The 16,057-nt window shown below is 67.6% G+C and overlaps 2 protein-coding genes across 2 annotated transcripts; both read right to left on the reverse strand.

Annotated features, from left to right (window-relative positions):
• Positions 1-453: 453 nt before the first annotated feature.
• Positions 454-8,499, reverse strand: BESB_054390 (uncharacterized protein; the record flags this gene model as incomplete). The annotated part of the gene is made up of 7 exons (XM_029363874.1): positions 454-2,619; positions 3,009-3,080; positions 3,301-5,223; positions 5,463-5,664; positions 5,791-6,002; positions 6,307-6,486; positions 6,811-8,499. 7 exons carry the CDS (start codon positions 8,497-8,499, stop codon positions 454-456), a joined length of 6,444 nt encoding a protein of 2,147 aa, XP_029219797.1.
• Positions 8,500-8,800: 301 nt separating this feature from the next.
• On the reverse strand, positions 8,801-16,035 carry BESB_054400 (PHD-finger domain-containing protein; the record flags this gene model as incomplete). Its single annotated transcript, XM_029363875.1, has 2 exons — positions 8,801-13,159; positions 13,219-16,035. The coding sequence occupies 2 exons, from the start codon at positions 16,033-16,035 to the stop codon at positions 8,801-8,803; spliced, it is 7,176 nt and encodes a 2,391-aa protein (XP_029219798.1).
• Between the last annotated feature and the right edge of the window lie 22 nt (positions 16,036-16,057).

Below are 16,057 nucleotides of genomic sequence, written 5' to 3' on the forward strand. Positions count from 1 at the left end.
GGGTGCCATGCCTCCCGTCGCTTCCTTAGGGGCCTCGCCTGTGTGTGCACGTCTACGGGGTACAATCAGCGAAAGCGCGCCAGAGAAAAGAATTATCCTCTCGGCATCATTCTCGCCGTCTACGTCGTCTCCGCACCTCCGCTGAGAGAAACAGCAGACACCCCAGACGTAATCAGATGCCCACGTTCCGCGAGATACCACACGAAGACGTCCACTCAGAAAAGAAGCTAAAAATCCGGAAAAAATCGAAAATAGAAAGCAAAATCACGGGCGACAGCGGTGCAAGGCCCGCGGCGCTTCGAAACAACGCAGCAGAGACGACACAATACGCCGCTCCAGCTTGGTTCGTTGCTGCCCCTTCCCTCTCGCCTCTCCCCTTCTCCGCAGCTGCGCCTGTCGAGCTCACGATCACCCTCTTCGCTCCACGCGGCACCCGACTCCTCCGTTAAGTCCTCACGCTCCTTTTTCTACACCCCCAAAGCCTAGCAGAGACAGATAGAAGGAAAGAAATACAGAGAGAAAGGACGCGACGCGCCTGCTGCATCGCCTACCTGGTGGTGAGGCTGCCCGCGTCGACTTAGTTGCTGCAGCTCCAGCGGGGGCGGGCTCTTCAGGCGCCTGCGGAGTCACTGCAGGCGGCAGTCTCCGCAGGCGACCGTCGCCCGCCTCTCTGGCGCGCAGCTTGTGCGCGGGGGACCCGAGCACGCTCGGCAAGAACGTTCGCGACGAAGAGGCGTCTTCAGAGGGCGCGGCGGCGGCCAGTCGAGACCTGGGCGAGGAGGCCGAAGCACTCTTGCTCGCCGACGGGCTCGCCGCAGTGCCGTTGTTCATGATCCGCTCGCTCGCGGCCTCCGCACCGAGGGCGCCCGCGCGAGGCGCCGACGGCGACAACAGATTCTTTTTCACGACCAGCAGCTCTTTGTCGACGCTTCCAATCAAAATGTCCTCCCACGTCTGCCGCAACTGCTGTGCGAGGCCAATCGCTTCGCGTCGGCTCCGCGGACTCGCCTCGCTCAGCAGCAAGAGCAGGCGCTGGCGATTTGTGGGGCGGCCTTTGCGGTGTGCCGCGAAACCCTCGTCGGCTCGCCCAGCCGCGACCGCGGCACTCGTCGCCTGCGCAATCACGACGATAAGCTCTTGCAGCTCGTCCTCCGCCAGCTGCGTGCATCTGAAGCCTGTGCGCGCGTCGACGTAAGGCAGCCGGTCTTCGTCTGGCTCTTCGCCGTCGCTCTCCTCGCGTCTCCCTCCCGCTCTGCGCTTCTCGCGCCTCTCCTTCACTCTGTGAAGGTACTGCGTGATCGCTGCAGTGAACGACGACGCGCGGGGCACTTCGCCGCTCGCCTTCCGCTTGGGGCCCGCGTCCTCCACTTTTTTGCCTGGCGCCGCCGAAGAGGCGACCGCACACGACGCGTGGCGGCTCAGGTGTGCGCGCGACGAGATCCTCCCTTCGCCCTCTTCTCGCGACGCCCTGCGTTCCCCCAGTGCCGCATCGCCCGCGCCCGCGGCCCCGCGTCGGGAGACAGCCGGCGGACAAGGCGCGCCCTTGATTGGCTGAGGCTCCGCGTCGTCTTTCTCGGCGGCCCGCGAGGCGGGAGTGCGGTCGCGCATCTTCATCTCGAACGGCGGGGGACGCGTGTCCCTGGGGCCCCGGTTCATCGGAGAGGCTGCGACAAGCGCCCGCGGCGACGGCATTGCACTGGCGGTCTCGCGCGTCTTCTTGACTAAGAGCTTCGCGAGCGGCGCCTTTCCCGTGCCGCTTCCTCGTCGCCCTCTGGCTCGCAGACGCGCCGAAATGTCTCCGCTCTCCCCTTCGGGCTCGTAGTCTCCAGGATCCTCCTTCTCCGCCTCCGCCCCGCGCGCCTCCTCTGTCTCTGCAGGCGGCGCGCCGCTCTCCTCTCGTTCTCCTCTCTCGTCTCGCTCCTTCGCGTCGTCAGAGAGCGAGGCCAGCGGAGAGGGACCGGCCGCGGGCGCCTGCAGCGGCAAGCGGAGGTCGCCCTCGACTGCCGGGTTCTCCCCACCTGCGACCGCGGACGCCGGCGCCCCGTCTGCCGGTGCGGGCGCCTGTTTCGTCTCTGCGGCCTGCGAACTCGCCGCAGCCTCGCTCACGCGGGTCTGCTGACTGAGCACCTCGCCGACAGCCGCGCGCGCTGCCGCGGACAAGAGACTCGGGTCGAACCCCGCAATCAGCGAGAGGTCTTCAGCCTTCTGGGCTGCGTCGACGGCGGCGTCTGGCGAAAACGTCCGCGAGGACAGCGCGTTGAAGAGAACAAAGTCCGGAAGCAGAGTCGCCGCCGGCCCGCACGACGCCGACCGCGGCTTCTCGCCTGCGCCCGCAGTCTCTGCGCCTCCAGAGGGAGGCCTCGAGCCCGCCGCAGCCGTCTCAGACGAGGCCGCCGACGGCGACGCAGGAGGCGCAGGCTCGCCGCTCGACGGAAGTGCAGGAGGCGAGGCCGCGGCGGCGGGCGACGGAGGCGCGAGCGCCACAGGTGAAGACGAGGAGGACGAGATGTCCACCAAGTCGGTCAGCGGAAACTCCGAGTCCAGCAGCTCGCGCCGCTTCCGCAGCCACAGGCGCTGCACACGCTCGCGCCGAGTCACCTGCCCCACAAGCAGCCGCGACTGCACAGCGCACACGCAGCACACGCCCGAAGCACTTTACCAAACATGACGCTCCTCATATCCCGCCCCGTCCGCGAGTGAAGGTGCCGCCACGCAGCGCTTGACACGCACACAGGGGCTTTCTTGTGCTGTAGACGCCCTCTCACTGCGAGTCATACCTCTACCCCAAGCCGTTGCAGCCACTTTGCCGAGCCGATACCTTTCCCCCACGTGTGCGCCATCAAACCCGACAGAGGACATGCTGTCGTCTCTGTGAGATCTCCCGCCTGGGCATTCGCGTCTCAAGCCTCTAGCGCGATTCAGACAAGCTCCTGCCCGCGCAGACGGTGAGGCACGCCCATGCCTTCCCCCCCCCCTCCCGGGCCGCCGCCCAGCAGCGCAAGTCTTACCAGTTCCAGGAAAGACCGCAGACGCAGGAAAAGCCTGACGGAGGGCGAGATCTGATTGCGCACGCGCGAGTGCTGCAACAGAAACGAAACCGCGAAAAAGCGGAGCATGATCAAAAAGCACGCCTCAGCCGTCTGGGGGTGCGGTGCCCCAGGGTCTCGCTGCAATCCACCACTCTACAGAGGCGTGTTTCGCAGGAGACTCTGTTTCCTGTCTACGGCGACACAATGATGCGCACAGATTCGGTAGGCCGCGCGAGTGCGAGGCCGGCGGTGCGCGGGCAGTTGCTCTTACTCGCAAGCAGAAGGCAACCGCAGTGAATCGGCGCCCAGGTTGTTCAGTCATCTCCATGAAGGCGCCCTTCAGTTGCGCGCAGAGTGGATGGAAGTACGTCGTGCAACCCTTCTGCGCACACTCTGTGCAGTATCCGTAGGCCGACCCGCAGACTTCGCACTCCCTCCAGAGGAAGGGCAGGATTTGCTCGTCTGGCAGCGCCACCTCCTCCGGGTCGGCCTTCTTGTCTTCGAGGGCCTGCCTCGGGCACCGCACGTCCTGCGCATCCTCTTCGCCCTCCGCCTCCGCGGCTTTGTCGCCATCGTGCCGCCCCTCTTTTGGCGCTGAAGCGCTGCTGGAGCCCTTCTCCGCGTCGAGACCCGCGGGCTCACCATCCGCAGCGGCGGGCTCAGCGGGGCGCTTCTCAGCCTCCTCCAGCTCCTTCTTCCGAAAGAAGCGGACGAGGATGTTTTGTTGCTCCTCTAGCACGCGATCCACGCCGACAATCGGCGACAACGCGGGCGTCGCCGCGACGTCCACGCCCGGCGCCCAGAGACAGCAGGTCATGTGCGCGAAGGCGGGCGCCGGTGCGTCGCTGCAGCAGCTCGCAAACGCTGAGAACGAGCCTGAGGACGGCGAAGAGGCCGGCGACGAAGCCACGGCAGGCGGCACCGCCGGCGGCAGCGACGGGACGACCAGCTTGAACGCCCCTCCGCGGCGTGGGCAAAGCAGACAAAACGGCTTCTCGTTGGGAGGGAGCCACGTGCACGCCTCGCACAAAAAGGGCTTCGGTTTGTACTGCCGCACACTCTCTTCTTCCTCCTCTGCGTCGTCTCGCTTTCTCTTGGGCCGAGCGACCTCCTCCCCCGCTTCGCCGGCCTGCACCTGAGACGATACGTCCGCGTCTTGAACGCCTTGCGCCGGCGTCTGCTCGAGGTTCGCTGGCGTCTGTTCGTCCTCTCCGGGTCTCGCCCCTTGCTGGGGCTCCTCGCCCCTAGCGGTCGCCCGAAGGAGACACGTGTCTCCGCGGCCAGGCCCCTGTTCGGTCGCGTTCAGCGCAGCCTCGGCTTCGGAAGTCTCCGACGCAAAAAAAGCGGAGGGCGAGGAGGACGGATGCTCGAGCTTTCTTTCCTTACTGAATTCCAGCGGCTGCGTTCCCGGCGTCGTGTAGCTCGCGCCCCCCTCCATGCCGCCTTCGCCTTGCTTCCTCGTCGCTTCTGTTTCTTCTGCGCCTTCTTTGTCTTCGTCTCGCTTCCTCTTGACGCCGTGTCCGGCATCCTCCGGAAGCGAGACGCCTTCCTCGGCGGGGGTTTTGCTTCCTCCTTCCTCGCCGCGTCGCGTCCCTTCTTCGCCCTCCGCACTCGCCAGTCCTTTCTCCTCTCCCTGGGGCGCCTCCGCCGCCTCGCTTTCCGCGGCGCGCGCCCCCACGCGGCGTTTTTTGATCTTTCTCAGCAGGTCAGGCCGCAAATAGAGAGGCAAATGCTCCTTCCGGATGCCGTAGCACTGGCGATGCACGCAGAGGCCACAGCGCTCGCAGTGGAAGAAGGGATTCGAGGACGTGCATGTCACCCGCGGGAGGAGACAAACAGCGCACGAGTGATCGTCGTAGAGATCTCTTTCTTCCAAGATGCTGCGCGTCAAAAATCCTCCGCCGCAGGCGTCTGCCGCCTCGCCCACCCCTGCGCCGCACTCGCCACCCGTTCCGCCGCTGCCTCGCCCCCCTGGGATGGCGGCAGCCGACGAGGAACTCTGCGTCTGCGAAGCCGGGGGGGTGGAGGCGGAGGAGTTGAGCGACTGCCCGCGTCTTTCGCGGCCTCCTCCTTCGGGTCCTCGCCCTCGGCCACCGGAATCTCCAGTGGGCCCTCCGCGCCTCCGACCGCGGTCGCGACAGTCTCCGCCGCTGGAGCCCCAGCCGCAACCGGCGCCGTCTGGGGGCGTCGGCGGCTGCGATCGGGGCAGCCGCAGGGGGAGGAAAAGGAGCGACATCGAGTTTCGTAGTCGCAGCTGACGCTGTGACCACAGCGCTCGCTGCCCGCGTTCGATTCTGCGCCGTGAACGCTGTGGCCGCGCTCGCCGCACTGTTCCCTCTGCGGGCGCCACCCGCACCGCGTTTAAAGAGAAGGCCGCCGCTTCTGCGATCGTTTGCGTTGAACAAATCCGGGCGATGATCGCGTGTCACGTACCGCCGCAGACGCAGCCAACTCTGAACGGCCGAAGACCGCCTGAAAAAAAAACCGAAAGGCAAAATACGTGAGCAACTCGAGAAGCGAGATCCCCGGCAACATGCACACAAGGTGGCATACACTCATACGCATAGCTGCCCTTGCCTCGAGGCCGCACAAAAAGCCGGCTATAGCTTCCCCAGGACCTCGCTCGTCCGCTGTCCTGTAAGCGAGGTAGACAACATGCGAAGAGAGGAACTGCGACCCAGCATAAATGAATCAAAATATATCTACACCTACCTTCTATACACGTATATTCTGTCGGATCGGTTGGTTGTTTCTCGCTTACCTTTTTCCGTCGGGCAGGAATTCGGGGCAGTGTTTGAAGCAGAAAGCCTTGATGACGAGGCGCGGGAAGCAGCGATCGACTGCGCCGCGGAAAGACAAAAAGAGGCCGCGGAGGCTTTCAGCCTCGCAGTAAAGTCCCGCGAGCCACGCGCACATCGGGTGAAAACAGACTTCGCAGCCCACGCAGGCGCAGCGCACGCAAGCCCCGCCCTCCTGAGAAAAAGTTGCAAAATGCGAAGAAAAACACAGGCGTAACAATCATCCTCGCGCGCAGCTGAGGCGACACAGACTCGCCAGAAAATCATAAAAGAAACAAAAAAAACCGGACTATCGATGCCCCCAAACACCACTCCCCCATCACGGCCCCGCATCGGCCTGAACGCCCTTCCACCGAAGCCTCTGGTCTCGCACCTTCCGTCTGGCTATCCCATTCCCACGCGCCGCACCACACTGCGCGGGCCCTCGAGACGCTTTCTCTAAAAAAACATTTCGCGACGGAAACGCCGCGACTGCTCACCTGGTCGCAGAGGCTGCAGCGCGCCTCTCGGCGCCACGCGTCAACGCGCTCGAGGCTCCAAGGCTCCAGCGCAGAGAAATCGCAGCACCAGACCTCAGGCAACAGCCACAGGGCGCAGAAGAGATGAACCCACCCGCCGTCTGTCGTCGGCTTGAGCGCGCCGCCGCCAGTGCCGCAAATCTGAAACAAACCGTGCAGGAAGCGGAACATGCAGTGCGCAGGCCCGGACAAAGGCAAATATACAAATATAAATTTATAGAAATATATACACATATATGAGTATAGGTAGATATATAGATTCACATACACGTCCTGCGGCCCTCCGAGCGAAAATACATCTATATGCATACGCAAGAATATACACTCACACTTGGAGTCCTTGAACACGTGCCCATATATATATATATTTATATGACATACTTAAATATATAAATATGTATACGCATCGCACACCTTGGAAAACATGAAAGCAACGACCGCCTTTTCTATCGTTCTTTTTCTCACCTGGCAGCGGATTTTCATGGGAACAAAGGCGACAAGCCACTGGGTGCCAAGGCCTTTTTTCTCGAGTTCGCATCTGCGGCAGATCCAGTCGTCGCCCTCGACGTTCTCCCCCATCTTCCCGACTCCGTAGCAGTTCTTGTGAACCGGGACGAGGCAGCGTACGCAGGACAACATCGGATTCAAGTTGCTGCGCTCACTCCACCAACACACGCTGCAGCACGAGCCCGCGCCCGCAATCGACCCCAAGAGCGCCTCCACGCCGCCGCCGGTGGCTGTCACCGCCGTCGTCGCCGGCGAGCCTGCAGACGCGAGGGGCGCGGGTGAGGAGACAGGCGCGGGTGAGGAGACAGGCGCGGGTGAGGAGACAGGCGCGGGTGAGGAGACAGGCGCAGGCGAGGAGACAGGCGCAGGCGAGGAGACAGGCGCAGGCGAGGAGACAGGCGCAGGCGATGACACGGGTGTAGGCGACGACGCGGGCGCAGGCGATAAGGGGCGCTGAGCGGCGGATGGAGCGGTCGGGGCGGAGCGGGCCGCCTGCGCGCACGTCGGAGACGGCGCGGCGGTGCCCCCGTCGCCCTCCTCTTTCTCGTCCTTCGCTGTCTCCTTCTCCTGAGCAGCTGCTCCGCCCTCCGCGGCTACGGCGGCCCCGTCGCCTGGCGCCTTCTGCGCGTCGCCGCCGCTCACGCCCTGAGCCCGAGCCGCGCCCTCGCCAGTCTCTGCGCCCGGGGCGGGGCGTTCCTCTGGAGGCGCAGCCGGGGGCGCGTCTCCCGCGGTGTCGAGACCGCCAAGTTTCTTGACGCCGCCGGCCATGAGCACCGGCTGTCCTTGCGGGCTCCGCGTCTCCTCCTCGCCTTCGTCTTCGAGAAAGAGCGAAAGATTCGCGTCGCACTCGCTGAGGAGCTGCGTGAGCTCGCGGCCGTCGCCGGGCCCTTCAGCCTCGGGGGGGCGCCCGTCGCGGAACAAGGCCAGAACGGAATCAGAAATGCAGACCTCGTTCTCAGGCCCGCCCGCGGCTCCGGCTCCCTCGCGCTTCCTAGCCCGCTCCTGGCGCCTCTCGCGCGAGTGACGCGCAGCCCACGCATGCGCCGCGGAGGCGAATCTGTCCGCGTCGTGCGGCGACGCGTCGCGCTCTTCGGCTGCTGCGTCGCACTCCGCGCCAAAGGGCGAGGAGGGGAAGTTGAGCAGCAAGCGGCGCTCGAGTTCGGCGCCCGCGGACGAGGCGAGACCCATGCTGCCGAGCCCCCAGCCCGCGACCGCCGCACAGGCCGCAACCGAGTCCGACAGGCAGCCCAGCTGCTGCAGATACTTCTCCTGTTGCGCAAGCAGGAAGCAGGTCTTCGCGTCTGGGAAGGAGGGCACGCGTAGCGCCCGCGCTGCGCACAGCTGCCGGCGCTGCGTGAGGAGATGCTCCTCCTGTTCTGGACTGTTGCAGCCCTTCGCGAGCCGCCCGCCACGCGCCGCGGCCGCCGTCGCGGTCGCGGCCCCCGCAGCCGCCGACAGCTTCGCCGCGTCCTCGTTCTTGCCGCTCGGCGCTGCACTACTTGCCGCGCGACGTCCTGCAGCGCCGCCCCCGCGGCGCCAAGCCGAGGAGGCGGGCGGCCCCGGGGAGGGCGCCGCCGCGGCTGAGGGGATCGGGAGGTCCTTGACGCCCTCCACGACGTAGTGCCGCAGCTGCGACCAACGGTGCATCGATGCGTAGCGCGCGAGAAGCCGATCGGAGCACTGCGGACGCTCCACGAGCTTCAGCGGCTGCCGGTTCTCCTCGAGCACAGACTGCAGGAGATGCAGCTTAAGGCGATGCAAGTCGCGCGACAAGACGGAGGAAACCTGACAAGAAGATACAAGAGGACAACAAAGACTACGACGCGCAGGATCGAGAAAACGAGGCGACACAGCTGCACGCCAGGCACGCGTGCACTTCGCGGCGAAACAAACCCGATCCAGCACTCCTCGTCCCAGGCAGCTCTGCGACGGAGAAGAAAGACGGGCCTCAGCTGCAGCAGACAAGCGGTCGCGACTGAGCACCGCCACAAAACCTCGGCGTACCGCCAAACGCCCGCCTGACAGTCCCCGCTCGCCCTCTGCTCCTTCCCTCCCTCCTCTCTCCTCTTTCTCTCATCCCCCCACCCCCCCTCACCCCCCGCCCTCTGTTCCGAGGCGGTTCGCTGTCACTCACTTGGAGGAACTGGGCGCACTGGAAGCCGACGAAGTCGTCAGCACCAGTCACCAGGCTCGCGTAGGGCGATTCCTTCCAGCCCCAGGGCTTGACAAACCAACGATGGCCTCCGACCGTGACGACGCAGGCGCCCGCCTGCCCCGCGGCGCCCAACTGCCCCTCGCCCTCCGGCTCGACGTCAAGGAAGTCGCGGGGGCGTGGCGCGGGCGGCCAGCGGGCCGCGCGGGCGGATGCCGCCGACGGCGAGGCCGCAGCAGCCAGCGAGGACGAGGCCGCGGCGTCGCCGCCGACGCGCGACCAGGCGCCCGCGTGGAGAGGCGACGCCGCAATCCCAAGGCCATCGTGGAGCAGCAGCGCCTCGCCCTTCTTCCCCTCCTCGGCGGCTCCCCCAGAGACGAAGCTCGGGGCCGACGTGACGGGGAGCGGCGACACGCTTCTGTCATCCAGCTCGTCGACACGAAGACTCGCAAAGACCCCGCCCTGCCCCGCGCTCTCGACATTCTGCGCCGGCGCTGGCGCCAGGTCCTTTCCTCGTCTCTGCGCACCCTCCTCAACGGCGCTCGATCGCGCAGCAGGCGAAGCGGCCTCGGCGACGGACAGATTCTGCGCGTCGCCCCCGTCGGGCCCAAGGCTGCCGCCCCCGGCCTCCAGCGGTGTGACCCAGGAGACACTCGCCGCCGCTGCATTGCGCCCCGGCGCAATCTCGGTCTTGACGCCGGTAGTCGGCGACGCCCCGGCGCCCTTCTTGGGCGAGGCGACAGCGTCTTTTCCATGTTTGTGCCGCCCCTTGTCTGGAGGGAGGAAAGAGGTGGCGGTGATTTGATGGTCCGCGAGCATCTTGGAGAGCTGCAGCAGCGGAAAGACTCTCTGGTCTTTCTCCGCGTCGCCTTCCTCGCGGTCGGTTTGCACCCTGTCGCAGAATTCCACCTCTGTCTGTCTGTCTTCTCCGCGTCGCTCCCGATGCCGCGCCTCCACCTGAAGCAGCTGTCGGTACAGCGGGTGGCGATGTGGCCTGAGGAAGACTTGCTGCAGGCGTCGTCTGCAGTAAGTCAGTTGGTAGAAACTCAGTGTTTTGAACGCCTTCACGACAAGGCGGTACCGGGCGCCCTCTTCTGGTTTGCTCCCCTCACCTTCGCCCTCTCCCGACAGGGCTCCGCGCAGCGCATCCTCCTCCTCGCGCCCCCCTGCGGTTTCTTCCTTCCCTTCGCGCTTATGGCCGCGCCGAGGGGCGGCCTCTGCTGCTTCGCCGCCGGCGAGCCCCCGCGCGTCGCCTTTCCGCTTGCCGCCCGCGTGACCCTCATCGCCCGGCGCGGCCTTCTGGGAGAAATAGTCACAACCCTTCAGCGATGCCGCGCCGCGCCGGCCGGCGCGCTCGCTTGCTGCAGCCACGCCCGCGGAGGGCGAGCCGGGCGTTTTTGGGACGTCGGCAGGCGGCCTGAAACGCGGTGAAGCGAGCAGCCCCTTCGCGCCCGAGCTGCCTTTCTCTCTCCAGGCGGCGCCGACCCCGCCTCGCCCCGTCGGCGACGCATGGCGGTCGTTGCCCCCCGGGGCTCCCGCGCACGCGGAAGACGGCGGGGGAAAGCCGACCATGCCGAGCGACGACGGGAGACCCGCGTCGAGGAGGCAAGAAGACGAAGTCTTGCGCGACTGGGGCGGCGACGGAGATCCCGTGCTGCCCCCCGCCCCGCGGAGGCAGCCACTCGCGCAGAGGCGCTCTAAGATCTCGAAATCGTCCGCGGACTGCGGCTCGCCAGGGACGGCCTCGAAGAGGATCCACGCGGCCACAGGCCCAAAGTCGACGAGCGCCGTGAAAGGCAAACAGACCTCCTCTTCATCCTCGCGATCGTCGTCCTGCCCAGAGTGCGCGTGCCGCCTCTCGCGCTTCTTCGTCTCCGCAGCAGGCGCAGCAGGCCCGCCGCCTTCCTTATTCTCTCCCGGCAGCTCCTCGCCGGCACCCCCCGTCCCCGCCCGGCCAGCAGGGGGGGACAGACCGCCCGCCGCACTCAGCTCCGGCGCCACGGCGGACGCCACGTCCATTCCGCTCTCCTGTGGCCTATCCGCACTCGAAAGAGAGAGCCCCTGCGGCGCAGGCGACGGCAGCTCTGCCGGCAAGAGCTCCCCACGCGCGTCCTCAGTCTTCCGCCGCTTTGTCGCTTCGCTGCCCGACTGTTCGCCAGCGCACGAGCTCGCCACGTTATCCGGCGCGCCACGCTTTCTTGCTGAGCTTCCTTCGTCGACCCCTTTGCTGCTGGGTCCCTGCTCTCCTTCTTGCCCAGGAGATCCCTCAGTCGTCTCTCGAGGGTCACTCGGCCGAGCGTCCGCCCCGCCTCCGCCAGAGGTCTCGGTCTGCTTGTCACGCGCTTGCAACGCGATTTCCTGCGAATCTCCGTCGTCTTTCGCCGCGCGCTCTTCGGCGCTCGCCAGCTCCTTTTCTCTTCGCTTCTTCTCGCGGTCGGCCTTTCGCTCCCGGCGCTTCAGCTCGCGCGCGCGGCGCAGCGCCTCGTCAACTTGCTGGACGTAAAGCTCCAGGAGACTCTCCACGACTTCTCTGTCTTCCAGCGGCGGCTCGGTGAGCGTGTCAACGTCGGGGCGCAGCCCCGGCGAGACGAGAATCTTTTCAATTACTCGCGCCTCCTCCGCGGCCGCGCGGCGCTCCTGCGAACTCTTGAGCGTCTCGAGGATGCTCTGTGCAAACGGCCCCACAGGCACTCGACGGAAAAGCGCGTCAAACCGGCCCCACTGCACGCGGCTCCCGCGCGTCGTCGTCCCGGGGGTATGCACACCGTGGGATCCAGACGAGGAGGCGGCCACTAGCGAGCCGTCCAACAGCATGTCCGCACCCACGCCGCCCTCCACGCCGCCGAGACCGAGTGCGTTCAATGCGCCGTGTTTCGCGGCAGCGCCCGCCAGGCCGCTCGCTCGCGTGCCGCCTGCGACGCCGCCCACGCCTGCCTGCGACTTCCTGAAGGCCCCAAAGAGCATCGAGCGATGCGACGACCTGCCACCGCGGCCCCCGCGCTTCCCGCCCGAGCGAAGCGACCCCATCGCCTTCAGCGGCGGCGATGGATGGGGCGACGCGGCGAGATGCGACACCGCGAGCGGCGACGCTGCAGTCGCCCCCTCTGCACAGGGCGGCGGAGCGCCCGCTAACTCGGCTCCTGGCGGGCCTTCGACGGCTGTCAGCGACGATGCAGACAGCGTTTGCGGCGGCGCGGACGCGAGCGGCGCCTGCGCGGTCTGAAGCGAAGCAGATGCGAGAGGAAACGCAGACGCACTGGCGTCTCCCTTCGCCTCTCCCCGTCCCGCCGCGGCTCCAGGGGCACCAGCCGCACCGCGCGACGCCAAGGCCGCGGCCCCCGGAGACGCACCGCCTTGCGCGGGAAGGCCTTCTCCTTCTCTCTCGCGCGCTCCATTCAGACTGGCGCCGCCGGCGACCTCTCCGCCTCTCGCGGGAAGGGCGCCCCCAGTGAGGACGACTCCGTCCGCCGCGCCGGGGAAGCGCAAGGGAAGGGCGCCCGCCCCGGGCTGGAGGAGACAGTTGGCCCCCGCGGGGAGCGCGCCGCCTGCCGCGAGAGCCTGCCCCCCCACGCGCGTCTGCGTCGCCGCCAAGAGCTGCTGCGGCGTGAGAAATGCAAACTGCGCGCCGGGCGAAGCCGCGCGCAGGGTGCCTACGGGGCCCGCCGCCCCTTGCGGGCCTCCGATGCCGAGCGCCCCCGGGGCTACGCCGCCGAGGCCAGCCCCGGCGCCGGCCAGGCTCTGGTACAGCAGCCCGACGGGGGTGTTGACCCCGGCCTGCTGAGACCGGAACGCAACGTTTTGGTATTGCTGCGCCAGAAGACTGGCGCCTCCAACTGCGCCGGGAGGCGCCGCCACGAGGGAGGACGAAGGCAGCGCGAGACCGGGAGGCACGCCTGCGGCGCGCATGTCCCCAGGGCCGCCGACCCCGCCCGCTGCGAAATTCGCGAGAAGCGGCGCGCCAGCGAGACCGGGCAACACGCTTCCGCCCGCCCCCGCCGCCGGAGCCGCAGCGCCTGGAAGTCGTGGCTGCCCGTCGGGAGTCTCCTTCTTCCCCAATGCCTGCTGCGCTGTTGCGTAGGGCGCGACGAGAGGCTCGAGCAACGGCGCAATCGCCGATGGAGTCAAGCCGCTGAAGGCCAACCCCTGAGGCTTCACCTGCGGGTAAAAGAACGGCCCCACGGTCGCAGCCCCGCCCTGGGCTCCACCCGCCGCACCCGCGCCCAAGGCCTGCAGGAGCAGCTGCTTCTGCAGCAGGAGCTCGGGGGATAGGGCCCCCCCGAGTCGCCAGTGGCGCCACCGCCGGCGGCCCCGAAGGCCTGAGGATAGAGGACAGAGCCCAGAGACAGCGGGTTCTGCGCAAACGAAGACGAACCAGATGCGAGGGCCGCAGGCAGCCCAGCGGATGCCGCAGACGAGGAAGCTGCGACAGACGAGGTCGGCGCGCCGCCACGCGCGGCGCACGCAGCGGGCAGCGATGACGAAGAGGAGCTTTGAGACGACGCGTTGCTGCCAGGCAACGCCTGCGAGGACGACAGCGGCGCGGCAGCCGCCGCTGTGGCGCATCCACTCTCGCCAGCGCCCCCCGCTTGAACCGCACCGGCCGCAGACGATACGCCCAGAGTCTGTGTGGGGCCTGGCCCCCCCCCCGCCCCGGCTGCCTGCGTCCGGGCGGAGCGCCCAGAGGGGGACAGCGCTGGTCTGAGGCCCTTCGTCTCCTCTTGACAGTCTCCAGCCATACCAGAAGGAACTCCGCTTCCCTTTTCATCCTTCGAGTCTCCCTGTCCGGCCTCTGCAGACGCTGCGTCCCTCACCTTTTTTGCGCCCCCGGCGGCGTCGACCGCGCCTGTCTGCTCCTTCACGCCAGGTGCAGTTTCCCCCGCTGTCACGCCGTTGGACTGCTGAGTCGCAGCGCCCGGGCCCCCCCCACAGGAACACGCCTCCTTCGGCTTGGCTCCTTCGCCTCCGCCTCCTTCGCCGTGCTGCGTCTCACCCTGTGCGTCGTCTCCGCAGGCCTGGGGCACGAGCACCGCCGTGAGGGCGGGGGTGGCATGCGCGAACGGCGTCGCGGCGGCCGTCTGGGGCGCCGCCGGCGGCGAGCGCGAGAAGACTCGCTCGCGCTCGAATTCCTTGGCGTACTGAATGGAGACAGGGTCGTTGTGTGCGGGGCAGAAGACGGCCTTCCAGACGCGCTCGCGGCCGGCGCCGTCGACGTCGCCCTCCCACAGCGAGGAGATGATGCAGACGCACTTCGCGGCGCGCGCGCAGGTGACGTGTTGGCGCCTGGTGCATCCGGGGAATCCGCAGGAAATCGGGTACCCCTCGCGCTTCTGACACACGCTGCAGCGCCACGACATGGCGCGCGCGACCGAGAGCGACTGGCGGATGTTAATCGGCTCGTCCAGCTGCAGAGTGCGGCGGAACTGCGGCCCCGTGCGACAGTACAAGACGCAGCAGCTGTGAACCCAGATCTTCTCAGGCCCCCGCCGCATCGCCCCGCCTCCCTTGCCGCACAACTTACACAACACGGGAGGCGACGCGGGCGGAGCTACCGCAGAAGAAGCCGCAGACGGAGCCGCCGCGTCGCTCGGCTGCGAGCCAGACGCCGCAGACGTGGCCGTTACGGACGCAGAAGAGGAGTCGGGCGCCCCTGTCGCGTTCTCCTTGCTCGCCTTGTCCGTCGCGCCCTCCGCAGCTGCGCTCCACTCTTCGCCGCGGGCCGCCGCAGCGCGGCCGTCATCGCGCTTCTTTTGCGTCTTGCGCCGCAGCCAGGTGCAGAGCGAACAGTACCATGGCCCCTCGGGGATCTGCACGACGCCATAGCAGAACTGGTGAACTGCGCAGCCGCACTCGTCGCAGAACACGATGTTGTTTTGCTGCTCACACTCGCCAATCACGCACACGCTGCACACTGCGTCTTCGTCCGCCTCCGCGGCGAGCTCCCGCTGGCCTGCCGCGGCCTCGTCTGCTGCCGTTGTGGCAGCAGACGAGGCGGGCGCGGGTAGCCCGTGTCTCGCTCTGCTCACGGACAGCCGCCCCGCCTCGAGAGCCGTGCGGTCGCCCGGCGCGGCAGCATCTTGAGCGCGGGACGCCCCCGCGTCGCCGGCTTCGTCTTTCTCTCGGGCTGCTGCGTCTGCAGCGCCCGCGCCTGGTTCCGCGACTGCGGCGGAGCGGGGCGAAGCGTTTGACGGCTGCGCGGCCTGCGACACCACCACCGCGCCGTTGAGGCTCGCACAGGCGCCGCCGCCGGCCGCCGGGGGGACCTTCGAGAGGCCCTGAGGCGATGCGAAGAACCGCGAGTGCGGCGCGGCGAAGGGGGATGCGGCTGCCACGCCTCCGGCTGCAGGCAGAGACGAGGCGAGGGAGCTCAGAAGCGCCGCATGCGGCGAAGAGCCAGATACACCGGGCGCGGCGGCGGCCGTGGAGGCGCCCAGGAGCGCAGCCTGTAGGAGGTTGCCGAGGAGGAAGGGCGAAGACGACAAGGAGGAAGACGTGGCACCTGCGGGAAGCGTCGGCGGCGCAGCGGCAGGAAAGACCGTCGCACCCGGGGCGCTGACCCCCGAGCTCCTTCTGCGAGCGCCTAAGGCTTCGCTAGCCGCGCTGAGGACGAGAGAGTTCTGCGAGAGCGCCGCGGCGGGGGCACTCACCCCGGCGGCGTCCGCCGCTGCGGTCGCGCCCGACGACGGTGGGCGACTGGACAAGGCCGAAGCCACGCCGGGCAATGAGGAGGAGATAGGAGGAGAGGGCGAGGGGCTCGCAGTCGCCCCGTCGGCGGGGGCCTGCTGCGGCACAAAGCGCGGTTGAAGCTGCTGCAGCGGCTGCAAACCGAACGAGGAAGGCAGATTACGTAGCGCCGCAGCCACGAGGTTGTTAGACGCGACGACAGAGGGCGACGCAGAGCGCGCAGCGGCAGTGTTGCCTCCTGCGGTGGGAAGGCCCGCGGCGTTCGGACTCGCGGCGGTCAGGAGCGCAGGGACTGCCCCAGGGAGGGACGACGCCGCGGGGGCGGAGGCAGAGGGCAGCATCGAGTACATGTTCCTCAAAGAAGGCGAGACC

This window comes from Besnoitia besnoiti, chromosome IV, assembly GCF_002563875.1.
Source record: "Besnoitia besnoiti strain Bb-Ger1 chromosome IV, whole genome shotgun sequence".
NCBI lineage: Eukaryota > Apicomplexa > Conoidasida > Eucoccidiorida > Sarcocystidae > Besnoitia > Besnoitia besnoiti.